The 12280-nt window shown below is 53.0% G+C and overlaps 1 protein-coding gene across 1 annotated transcript; it reads right to left on the bottom strand.

Moving 5' to 3' along the window:
* Positions 1-3: 3 nt before the first annotated feature.
* Positions 4-7557, bottom strand: LOC104499891 (protein-arginine deiminase type-1-like; the record flags this gene model as incomplete). Its single annotated transcript, XM_010143459.1, has 11 exons — positions 7466-7557; positions 5445-5619; positions 4919-4988; positions 3592-3653; positions 2601-2718; positions 2373-2498; positions 1582-1757; positions 1393-1496; positions 972-1095; positions 169-276; positions 4-81 (listed from the first exon to the last, which is right to left on the bottom strand). Coding segments are annotated over exons 1-11 (1233 nt in total), but the record flags the coding sequence as incomplete, so codon positions are not given.
* Between the last annotated feature and the right edge of the window lie 4723 nt (positions 7558-12280).

Genomic DNA, 12280 nt, shown 5'->3' with positions numbered 1-12280 from the left:
CACGTCCAGGTTGCCGAAAGAGTCAAGGCTGGTGATGGCTCTCCTGGGGGGCTCTCGGGTTACGTAGCCAAAATCAGGGCCCTGGGGAAGAGGGGAGCGGTGATGGAGACCCCTGCCACATCGGGGATTTTGGCAGGAGAAAGGGGCTTTGGCAACACAATGACGTACCAGGATCTTTTTGAAAGCAAAATCCTTCAAGCCTCTGTTCCTGGGTGAGTCGAAGACGACAGGGAAGATCTTGTGTGGTGCTTCCACATAACCAAACTCCAGCTCGTCCTGTTGGGGGAAGAGGAGAAGGAGGAGGAAGAGCACGAAGGCTCTTGGCGGGGTGATAGCTATCTCGGCGAGGTGCGGGTGGAGCAGGAAATAGGGCAAACCAGGCAAAGTCAGGCTGTTGCCCTTCACCACAAGGGAGGCAGCTGCCCTGCTCTCCCGAGGGGGTGACACCCCACCCAGCACCACGGCGCCTGGCACAGGTCACAGGGAGGCAACACGTGGCCACAATGGGCAGAGAAGCGGGGCGGGGACGGCAGGGCTTGGGCATGCTGCAGGAAGCACACGGCACATCCAGCCAGCAAACACCGCATCCTCCTTGCAATAGGGACCCTCTTCCAATGCCCCACAGAGTACCTCTTGCAATGTCCCACGAGGTCCCTATTGCAGTGGAGACCCTCTTGTAAAGCCCCACGGGGTCTCCTCCTGCAATGCCTCCATCAGGTCCCTCTTGTAATGGGGTCTTTCTTGCAATGGGGTCCCTCTCACCATGACCCGTTGGGTCCCTGGACAACACCCCGTCTGTGCGAGTTGCCACCACCAGCAGCATTTCCCCATGCTTGAGTTCACAGCTGCATCTTCCCCAAGCAACTCAACCCTTCCTTCCCAGGGGTGTCAGCAAAAGGGTGTCGCTCCACATGCCCCAGGAGCCTGTAAGGGACCAGGAGAGCTGTGTATTACAAGGCTCGATTGATGACCTGGATCCAGCGATCACTGCGGGTATCCACCTCCGAGCAGATGGTCAGCTTGCAGTTGGCTTTCCTCAGCAGGACCCGGAGCCCTTCCAGAAAGACATCGTTGGGGTCTGAGGCCCACTTGATGCTGGAGGGAGAGGAAGAAGCAAAGGCTGCAAGGCAGAGGATCACGAGAAGCCCCTCATTCCTCTTCCTAAATGTACTGGGCAATAGCCCTGCATGAGGTGAGACCCTGGAGAGGGTCCTCCAGCCTCTCTCCTTGGGGTTGCAATGACAGCAGCAGTTCTCTACCCACGTATCACCTCCCGTACAGCGTGCACAGAGCCTGGCTCACCCTATAGCCGCTACATAGCGAAGAAGGGTGAAAACTCCTCCTTGGAAAGTTCCCCAGGGCAGGAGAGCGATGGGGTGACATCCCTCCTACCTGCAGACAAAAACCTCCAAAGGCTGCTGGGTGTTGGGAGTCATTATCCAGGGCGCCACGCGGAAAACCACCGTATCCGTGAAAATCGGCGTGCCCGGCGAGTTCTGCAAGGGGCAAAACGCCAAGGAGCGGTGGTTGAAAAACCCACCACTGGGGGACTTCGCAGAGGACGGGGCAAACCCCACGTACCTTATGAGGGGCCTGCAGCAAGCTGGCGCTGAAGGAAACCAACCCAGAGAAACCCGCGTCGGGGAAAGCCAACCCTTCAACATAGAAGGTATTTTCTCCGCTTCCAACGTGGTCCAGCACGTAGGAGAGCTTATCCGGCCCCAAGATGGGTTTGTAGTGGGTGCGCGAGTCAATCCCTGGAGAAACACCGAAATACCCAACCCGAGATGAGGTGACCATCTGTTCACTGGGCTGGAAGGAGGCACCAGCGTGGAGGTGGCTGCTGCCAGCGTGGTTTGCAGAGGAGTGGGTGTGCTTCCTCTTCTCTGGGAAACACACTCCATCTTCCTCGTACAAAGAGGACTCTGTACCCTCAGGTCCAACCCTTTCAAGGTGCGTGGCTGGAGTTAAGGATCTAATGATACACTTGGGTTCCCCGACCTGCTTTTTCGGCGGGGAGCTGCTGGGGACCCAGCTGCCAGGGCGTTCAAAGGCAAAAAGCGTTGCCTGACGAGATGGGCTGCTTTGGTGGCTGGGTTTGCAGGCATCGCCTGCACCGAAAAGGTGCCGGGAGCCATGTGGGGGTTATCCACTCTGTGGGAGAGTGAACCTTCCAGTAACCCCGCTGAGAAAAGCCTTGTTTTTATCTTTCTTCTATTTTTTTCCCATCTAACCCATCTTCTACCACAGCAGAGGAACTTTGGAGATAATTGAGTGTTTCCAGCAATCAGAGGAGCCCAGCCCTCAGCCACAGCAAACAGAATAAACGAGGATTCACCTCGGGGTCATGCGTGGAAGAAAGAAATACTCACGGATAGCATGGAAAACCCGCACTTTCTCCGCATCCGACTCGGGGACATGCAGGACCACCTGGTACTCGGCAAAGATAGCGCTGGGCCCTTGAGTCCGCAGCAGCATGACGGACATGTCCTGAAGGTCTACGGTGGGGAGAAGATGGAGAGAGGAGACACAAGTGATGCAAGTGGGGACCACCCTGGTGAGACCTTTCAGGTCTCCTCACATTGCAGGTGACACCTTACCTGCAGTGGTCCGTATGTCCGCCTGACCGCTGTCTGTCCCCAATGTGCCAGGACTGTCCCGGTCGCAGTTGACCAGCAGCACAGCGCCTTGCCCATCCGGACCCCACGTCCACTTGGCCTGGAGGAGAAGCACCAAAGGGGATAGATGGGAGCAAACCAACCCCCATCCCAGCCTCGCCGCGGACTAGGGAAAACCCCACCGCCATGACCAATCTTGGGGGACAACCCACGACATGCAGCCAAGGCTGGTGGGGACACAGCAGTGATGCTTTCAAGCAACTAGATTTCCTAACCTCAGCTTCTAGCAGGGCCAGCAAAGACTGTTTCAAACAGATCTTATCTTCTAAGAAGCCGGACAGTATCTGCCAGCCCTCATCTGGACAACGCTCGGCCGTTTCTAGGAACCTATCTCATCTTGATGCAGTTCGTGCTGCCCATCAGGCTGCAGCTAATGACCCGGCTGGAAGTGCTTGGGCACAGGCACATCCATTGCCAAAGGGGTAAATCTCTCGCCATCTGCAAAACTGGCAGCTGATTGGCTTAGTGGAACGCTCGGCCGTTTCTAGGAACCTATCTCATCTTGATGCAGTTCGTGCTGCCCATCAGGCTGCAGCTAATGACCCGGCTGGAAGTGCTTGGGCACAGGCACATCCATTGCCAAAGGGGTAAATCTCTCGCCATCTGCAAAACTGGCAGCTGATTGGCTTAGTGGCATGATTCAAGTCCAAAAAGGAAAAAAAAAAGAAAAGCAAGCAGAGTATTTTCTCTTTTGGGGCTGGAGAGCAGGAGATTTTGGTATAGAATAAGAAAATAAAGCCTTCTCCTCCTCAATTAGTAGGTTGGGAATTTGCCGTGTCGTTGTCTCTAATTCACAGACCAGCCACACCACCCAAGTCCTTCTCCCTCCCGGAGATTTTCAGGGAAGAGCCTGCAAATGGCTGCACCCTGCATTGACCCTCTGCACATTGCCTACGGCAAAGCTTCTGGTTACCTTGTCCTTCCCTTTGCTCTTCACTCTGCCACTCCGGCTCAGGTCCACGTCCAGGGACACATCTGAAACACCAAGAGAGAAAAGGATGTCACCTGACGGTGGAACGAGCTCTCGGTGGCATTTTGGGCTTGTCCTCAGTGAGTCACCCAAGACCAATGCCACCTTCACGCTCCAAAGCTACTCCAGACCCAACGCCTCCAACAAAACGCCGACAGAAAAGCCAACCCGGTGGCTTTTTCCCTTCAGTTTCCCACTATCTTGGATCCTCCCATAGGGACAGACCCATTTCATGGCACATTTTGTGTTTTCACCAGTTTCCTGTAGCATTTTTCATGAAGCCAAAACACGGTGGTGGCATGAAAGTGTTTTCACCATGGGTAAGTGGACACCTAAATAATTACTAGGTTTGACGCAATGCTTGAAAAGGACTTTCGCTCACAGAGCTCTTCTTGGCCCAAATCTCTGCCTCTGCTGCAATAAAGCGGAAGTTTACCAGCGACCTCATCTTAAATCCCACCCAAATCTGTATCAGGCAGATACAGAAACTCCTCTGGTGGGATAAAAGGTGTGTGGAAAACACAGGCATCGAAGCAGAGATTGCCCTTCTCCTTGATGCAGAGAGGAGGATGTGAAGGAGCTGGAAACGAAGCTCTAAATCTAAGTAAGTGAAGAGCATTTGTAAGGCAAAAGCCCTGTGGACAGCAGTGCCCATCAGTCGTGGGAAACCATCAGCCTCTTGAGGTGCAATTTTGGGCGGCATATGCATGACTTGAGGATGCAGGCCTGACTGTCATGTGAACGCTTCAGAAAATCCCAAATTTAGGGTAATTAATCCATCCAGGTGGAAGGCTCTGCATCCAGACTGGTTGTCTAGACTCCCTTTGTAGTCAGCAGAGGAAAATAGGCAATGATTCATCTCATCCTAAACTCCTAAAATAGGTCAGACAGCTACACTTGGGTGCCTATTCCTCCCCACTAGCTGCAGCGGAGGCTGAGGAGGGGGACACCGGCCAAAGCTGGGTGAGATGGTCTCCCTCAGATCCTCTTCCGCCAACGCAATGGTCTTGGCAAGCGGAGGAGGATGCTCGATGTGTGCGCTGGGTGGGGACACGGCCCAGCCTCTGTGTTTTTTGCGCCATATAAGGCAGACTAATAACATTAATTGTTTCCCTCTTGCTTGTCAGCATCAGTCAACACCCAAACCTCCACTGCACGTTGCAGATGGGCAGCCCGCGCCCCCAACTTAACTCCCGTCCCATGAACACAACTAGATCTTGGCATCAGGAAGGGTTGGCCGGGTTTGCACGAGCATTGCGGTAATACCTACCTACGCAGGTGAGGTACAGCCAAGCCACCGAGAGCTCGTTGCCTTCCCACCCGTAGTACGAAATCTTAACCTGCAAAGACATCACCAGATCACCACGCAAGCCTCACGTCCCATCATGCTGAGGAAGTCTTTCTACTGGGTGGGTTGACCAACCAGTACAATACAAGCAGCTCTTGGAGGGCCCATCTGAGCCATCCTCCATTAATCACAGTTCAGCCGAACCATTTCTGTCTGCTTCAACAGAAAACCAGGCGTGAAAAGCGCCAAGGTCGCACAATTTTTGCTGTCTGGCACAGGGTTCCGGACACCAGCTTTTGCAACCACCACTTTTGTGCTTTAGGGCACAAAACACCATCTCCTTCTCCTTCTTAGTTTCATTTGTCGTAAGTGATAATTACACAATTCTCTCTGAGTTTTCTCCACAAAATCAAGTCCAACGTTAGTGCTTCTTCAAAATTACTAACCATAATCCTCTCTTCTTCCCTAGAAAGCATGACTTCTTTTTCCAGCACAAAACTCAACTAACCTTATTGTCATTGACGGTTCTGCTGGTGACATCAATGGTCACAACAACCTCTATATCAGGATCCAGGGGCCATCTGGAGTTAATCATGGGTTTTGTCACAGGGCTGTGGATGATGTGGACCGTAACCGCGGAGGTGGCGTGGACATCAAACGACGTGGCATCTTTGGGGGTAGATCTGGAACAGAGAGAAGTGTTGGGTTATAGACCAAGTTGTCCCTCCTGTTCTCCTCTGTGGAGCCAAAGACTTGAACCTGGAATTAAAATCTGGCCTTAGCTGGGTGGAAAGGGCTCAGAAACCATCTTCAGGTGACGAAATGTGTCATCTGAATTTTATATGTATTATCTGTGTGGTGGTGTTGAGCAAGCAGAGCTCCCACTGGAGCTTCGGCACGTCTGTCTGTGGTTAAACCTGGATTGCAAATCGCTGAAGTTTGAGAATCCACAACAGCAAGAAAACCCCCCAAACTTCCAGCGTCCCAGGACAAAATGCCAACAAAGAGCCAGGAGAATTTTGGATGTTAACAATCTGGGGAGATGGTTATCGCCAGACCATACCTTGACCCAAGAGATGCCCAAACTGGAGCGGAGCCTGGATCTGAGCACGGAGAACCCGCACCCCACCTGCATGACATCCCTCACCTTTGAAGTGCTGCCTACCTGCTCATTACAGCCCCAGCACCTCCATCCCAGGAGCACGAGTGCTCCAACCTGTCTGCCGTTGGGAGCAGCCTCCCCGGCCCCACGCAGAAAGGGAGAGGGTGGGAAGCTTTAATGCCAAGAAGAAAAAATAAAAAAGTAAAAGAGATTTATTCCTCCGTGTTGCTCTTGGCCTGGTGTTCCTAGTGCCTGCAGCGGCTTGAAAGGGGAGGTTAAAGTGTCATCTCATTTGTCACCCCTTGCATTTAACATCGTGTAATGTCGTAAATCCACCCGCACGCTGTTGCACGCCGCGACTTCTCAACTTTGTGTCTGTTTGCCTGGATTTTACAGCCCGCACATCTCAGCACCACCACCAGATTCCCACCATGCTCCGATTTCTGTCCAAACCAGCCTGAACCATAAAGGATGTGTCCATCACCAAGTTTCCCCTGGCCAGTGCTCTTCAGGAATGAAATTATCCCATTTTTTTAGTTAAAGGAGCATCCACCATGTGATTTTGTGGGCCAAACCTCAAATTGGCTACTGAGGAGCCAAATAAGCCCGTTTTGCGGCTTGAGCTCCACATTTCAACGGGACTGAGCCTGCTTTGAGTCCAAATTGAGGGAAAAAATCAGCAAATAATAGGTTTTATATATTCCCATCTGGCTGAGGGGGAAAATAATACTTCTTTAGGGCAGCTAGATCTCAGTCTTTGGGAGGACAACAGCAGACGCTGGCCCGGCTCAAACACACAGCCCCAGTGACTGGCCCGGATGCGATGCCGACTGGCTCGTCCTGTAGCCTCTATCATTATAAATGTGATTTATTAAATAATGACGAGGTAACAGCAGGGTAAATACAGCCTCGTATCTGGCTAATAAAGCAACCCCCATATTTAATGCTGGAAAAAAATTTTCTTTTTGTGAAATCGCCTGTGCAAACCCACTGGTGGATTTTTTCTGCCTGAGCCACACATTTTGTTCTTTGCCCCATTTTAGCTCCTCCAGCCAAGTTGCTCGTCCTGAAATGCTCTTGCCTAATGTTTTCACAGCCCAAAATAGATCCTGCTTAGTCGGGGTGTGCATGGGCTTTTCCTGCGCATCGTCATGGCTCGGCTATGCTTCGACGCCTCATGTTTGCGGGAGTCGACATCCCTCCTTTGGGTGCAGCTCCCTGTGGTACACTGTCCCCTAAGACAGCCCCAATGGGACGCATCCCCTGGGCAAGCTCACCAAACCCACGGCTGAGCTCATGATGTGAGCTCCACACGAGCTCTGACGTTCCCCCCAGCCCCCATTTCTCCTCCAAACCCACCACTGCGATCCCCCCAAAGCCATCAGCCCTACGGCAAACAACAGGGATACCCCAACCCCAAGCCTTACCGGCGCGTGTCGAGTAAGACCTCGGTACCCAAGACGCAGACGCCGTAGGTGGCATGGCTGGTGGACATCTGCACGACGTGACGTTGGGACATGATGTGCCGGGGACAACGGCCGTATGCGAAGGAAGCTGCAGCCTGTCTTTGTAGGTAAACCAGCAGGACTGGATTAAAAGGCAGGGGAATTTAACTCCTCCTTCCCTCGATGACGGGGTTTAGCCAGGGGACCCTGCCGTCTCCTCCTCCAGCACCCAGCGAGCTGCCGCCCCACTCGCTCAGGGAGATAGAGGTGATAAGGCAGGCCCCGGGGCGGGGGGACAGGCAGCTCCAGGGAAGGGACACGAGGCAAAGGGGCAGGACGGGGTGGGTGACACCCAGCCCTGCTCTAGGATGCTCATCAGAGGGCTTATTCTCACCTTTTTCTTCCCTTATAGCTCCATATAAGCACTCCAGAGCTTAATGCATTAAACATTTCACCTCCTCCTATGGCACAACGTGGTTGTTTAAGGTTATTACAATACACGGTATCATTAAAATAAAATATTTTCTTTAAAACGACCCAAATTTTCCATCTGGCCACTCCACAGGTGACTCATGGACTCGGCTACCCCATTAGGGCAATACCCAAATAAAGCCTAACAATAGGAAATGTTTGTTCAGGTCGGTCCTTCCCATCATAACAACTCCCGAGGAGCGCGACAGGCAGAAACGGGTGCAGGGAAAACTGGTTATTTGGCAGGCAGGGAAGAGGAAAAAAAAACAAACAACAACAAAACAGTGAGAGGCCTTGGGTGGAAATTAAAAAGTTCTCGGTGTTTTGCTTGGACCTTCCGTATCGGGGGAATTGGGGTTTTTAGGGCAGGTGGCAAAGCTCCCACAGGAAACAGCTCCATGGCTGGAGGAGGTCATCTCCTGAAGATAGTCATCTCATCCCAGGAGGCTTCACCTGCCTGCAAAGAGGGAAACAGGGAGAGATTAACCTCACTGAAGCCAGGAAGGAGGTCTCAGGGACGGAGGCAGTCACTAAGATGGAGGAGAAAGGCAGCGCGGGGACAGAGAGCGGATTGACAGCCCCATTGCCGCAAGGTTCAGCCTGAGCACGGGGTGACGTGGCCAGGTTAGCGATGCAACAGGGAGGAGAGGGCTGGGAGAAACCCAGTCTGGCGAGCAGCAGGACCCCTTGCAAGCCAAAAAGGTTAGAGGAGGCTCGGTGGAGCTAGAAGGACCGGTCCCCACCACTGCACCGAGCCACACGTCCTCAGCAACCGGCGCGAACCTTCCCCTGCGAGCTCAAACCAGCTGCTTTAAACATCTCGCAGCCAGTCTACACATTAAAGGGCTCCTTCCAACTGTAATTGGAGCAGAAAAAACAACAGCACCGTGTCTTGTACACGAGCATAGCTTTCCTAAGATCATGGGAGCCTTCCGGGGCAGCCGGGATGCTCGAGCGGGAAACACTAGCAGCACTTCCAGGCTCTGGCCTTGCTTGAGAGATTTTAGATAAAACGCCATCTCCTGAAGCCCAGCACAAGCCAAACTCCTGATGTTCACAGACTTGTGAATTTTGCTGGTTCTTGAGCCCTTCCCGGGAGCATGAGCCTTCACACAGCCCTAAACCCTTCGAGCTGGGGGGAAGGAGAGCTGGCACAGGGGGCGAGAAGCTCACTGCATCCCCCAAGGAAGAGTCTGGCTGCAGGAGCATCTCTACCAGAGAGTGCTGCAAGTTGGATTTCCCACTCGTGGCTGCTGGTCACACTGGTTTGGACTGGGCACAGTGCTGAGCTTGCTGCCTGCTGTGATTTTAGCATCGTATCCTGCTCGGCTGGTTTGAGCCCTGTGCTGGACAGGGAACACACCTTAATCCCCACGGGGTCATGCTGGCATGGTCTGTAATCTGGAGGGAGGTGGAGGATGGTGGTTTTGGGCTCCCAGCAAGCTCGAGGTCTTCAGCATGAGGTTGGAGAGCATGTGCTTCTCCAAACGCACCCGGGATCACACCCATCCATCCAGAAGGGATGGAGACACGGTGCCGGAACCTCACCTTCATTTTGGGTTTGGGGTGGGTTTGGTTTTTTTCAGGCCAGTTTAGTCACAGCGCATTTTGAGCCGCCACGGTCACCGCGGATGCTCACTCAAGCCCAAAACACCTCGTGTTCGTTGGGTGGTACCTCCACTCACCCCTTCTTCCTCCTCCGCCTGCTATTAGCACCGACATGCCTGTGCACAGGGAGAATGACGATTTTAAGTCATCTGGCCCATTCAGAGATGAGTGTTTCTTTCTAATAACACCTTGTCTGGAGAAGCTGCTATTAAGATCCCTGGGACACGACGGATGGGATCCCGCCTCTCCGCCGGATTGAGTGAGCTTGCTCAGCCTCCTTTTTAGGGCTCATTTCATCTTTTGCCTGATTTCGGCCCCTTTCTAGTCACGGTGGGGCAAGGCTTGACCACCCAGTGCTCTCCCAGGAGCTCCACTAAGAGCCCAGACTCCCCTCGGGGTGTTTCTCCTCACCCATCCTGCACCGCCACTCTGCCAAGGAAAGTTTGATAATCCCTCTAAGCCAATAATTACACCGTATTTATTACTCTGCATGTGTAATTGCAGGCAGGAACTTTTAAGAGCCATGTCAGCCTAATTACTTGCAAGAGGGCAAGGCATCGAACCAGTTATCAAGTCCCGCTTGGGTTTGCACGAGGGTTTATTTTCTTTAGGGAGCTGTAACAGTACGGCAGGAGCATCCCAGGCAGGCACCAAGCCCCCTCTCGAGGGCCTGCCATCTCCATCCTGCTTGGAAGCCAGGAGAGAAGAGCAGGAGGCTGGTCTGAACCAGTAAAAAATGCTTTTAAAGCTGGTAAAACCCAGCAGAGGTTGATTCAGTCCTGGTAAAACATCCACAGCCAGGACTTAGCAGACCTGGCTTTACAACCGCCTTCTCCTGGGTGAAAAAGCACCAAAAGTCTCCCTCCATCCTTTTTTCTCCCCAAAATAAAGGCTTTTGCCTGCTGGGAAACTCCATACCCAGCAACCCAAGAGCAAAGCACCCCATAAAACTGCTTTTTCCCCCCAGGCTGGAGCTATGCATGTACCCCTGCGCTCACCCAGCCCACGCTCTCCCCCAGCTTTGCATTATATTTGTTGCCCTATAAATATCTCCCTCGCTGGGGCGGGCTGGATGCCTCCCCCAGGGAGAGCAATACAGCCACGGGTGGGCTCAGCTTCGCCCCAGCTCCTTCACCCTCGCTGGGATGGTTTCGCCTCCTCGAAGCTGCTGGCCTCTTCCAAAATAAAGTCAGCGCGGGCAGGAATGGGCAGCGCCTTGTGGCTCCATTCGGACGGGCACCTGTTTGCACCTCCTAAACACAAAAGGTCAGCTTGAAAGGACTCCGTGGGGAGAACATTTCCCTCCTACTCCTTGCAAAAAGGCACGTGCCTGCAGGAAAGGAGCTGCAAAACCACCCCCAAACCCCTCACCAAGCACTCATGGAGCTGGAAAGCCCCTCACTCCCACCACCTGGGTCCTCGTCAGGAAGATGCTGCATGATGCGCACGTGAACACCCTCAGGAACCGGCTCGCTGGGGCTGTTCACAAGCTGGGATCTGTTCCCAGCTCCTCGAAATTAGGGCAGGCAGAGATCCATCAGCAGCAGGGAAGGTTATGCAGAGCAGCTCCTGATCTGGTAGATCTGATTTAAAAATCAAAACAAACAAACTGAGAACTCCTCTGACCAGCCACGAAACCACGAGCCTCCAGACATCTACGTGTGTGGAAACATAGAGGTATATCTCTATATCTATGTGCTGTGATGGTTCACCATGTCTGATGGTGCAGAGCCTGCCTCACGAACAGCACTTCTACCTCCTGAGAACTCCTGTCCTTGCAGCATAAACCCAGGTTTATTTAGCAGCTCATGGGGGGAGTCGCCCGGGCAGGTCCTCCCAGGCCGCAGGTACGGAGAGGAGGCCCCAGGCACCTCTGCAGTGCCCTGGCCTCTCTCCTTCCTCCCCAAACCAGACGTTGCAGTGGGTGGGTGCTTTGCCAAAGCTCTGCAAGGAGGGTTTTGTATTTGCCCCACTGCCAGCAGAGCTGTGGTGGCTCCACAAAGACCTCCAGAGGCTTGCAAAGGCCCCAGGAAGCTTTGAAAGACTGTTAAGGCTTACAAAGACCCGACATGGCTTGCAAAGAACCCCAAAGGTTTGCAAAGTCTCTGGGAATTTGAGAAGACCCCAGAAGGCTTGTAAAGCCTCTGAAATGCTTTGAGAGACCCCACAAAAGCTTACAAAGGCCCACAAAGGCTTGCAAAGACCAAAGCTGGTCTCCAAAAGCCCCGAGAAGCTTGCAAAGAGCCCATCAGCCCTCCCTCAAAGACCTGCAGTGGTGGGGAAACAGACTTTGCTGGCCCCTGGGGCAGCCAGGGCCACCCAAAAAAAAAAAAATGAACCCAGGAGCACCCAAAAATCCCCAGAGCCATCACTGGGTCTCAAGCCCATCTTTGCTAGGGGTCTTACCCACGTGAGCTGGACCACGGGGGCTATAAATACCTTTAGATTTATATATAGATGTATAAAACGAGCCCTGTGACCAGCTAGAAACGCTTCAGCTGATTTTAAAATTCACGAGCTACGTGGTGACCTTGGGGTCTTCCTATAAAATGGGATTTGGGGTTGGGGCTTTTTTTTTTCTTCTTAAGAAAAGGAGGATTTCAATAGCATGTGCTGTCCTCGATGACTGAGATACTAAGTCCTCGGGCACAGGAATTGGGAAGTGAAATTGGTAACCAAGAAGCTGCTTTTTGCTGCTTTTTGCTTTTTGCTCTTCCG

Source organism: Buceros rhinoceros, unplaced genomic scaffold, assembly GCF_000710305.1.
Source record: "Buceros rhinoceros silvestris isolate BGI_N320 unplaced genomic scaffold, ASM71030v1 scaffold35030, whole genome shotgun sequence".
In the NCBI taxonomy this organism is placed as follows: Eukaryota; Metazoa; Chordata; class Aves; order Bucerotiformes; family Bucerotidae; genus Buceros; species Buceros rhinoceros.
Note: the sequence above shows the minus strand (reverse complement) of the source record. Positions and strands in the feature narration are given on the sequence as shown.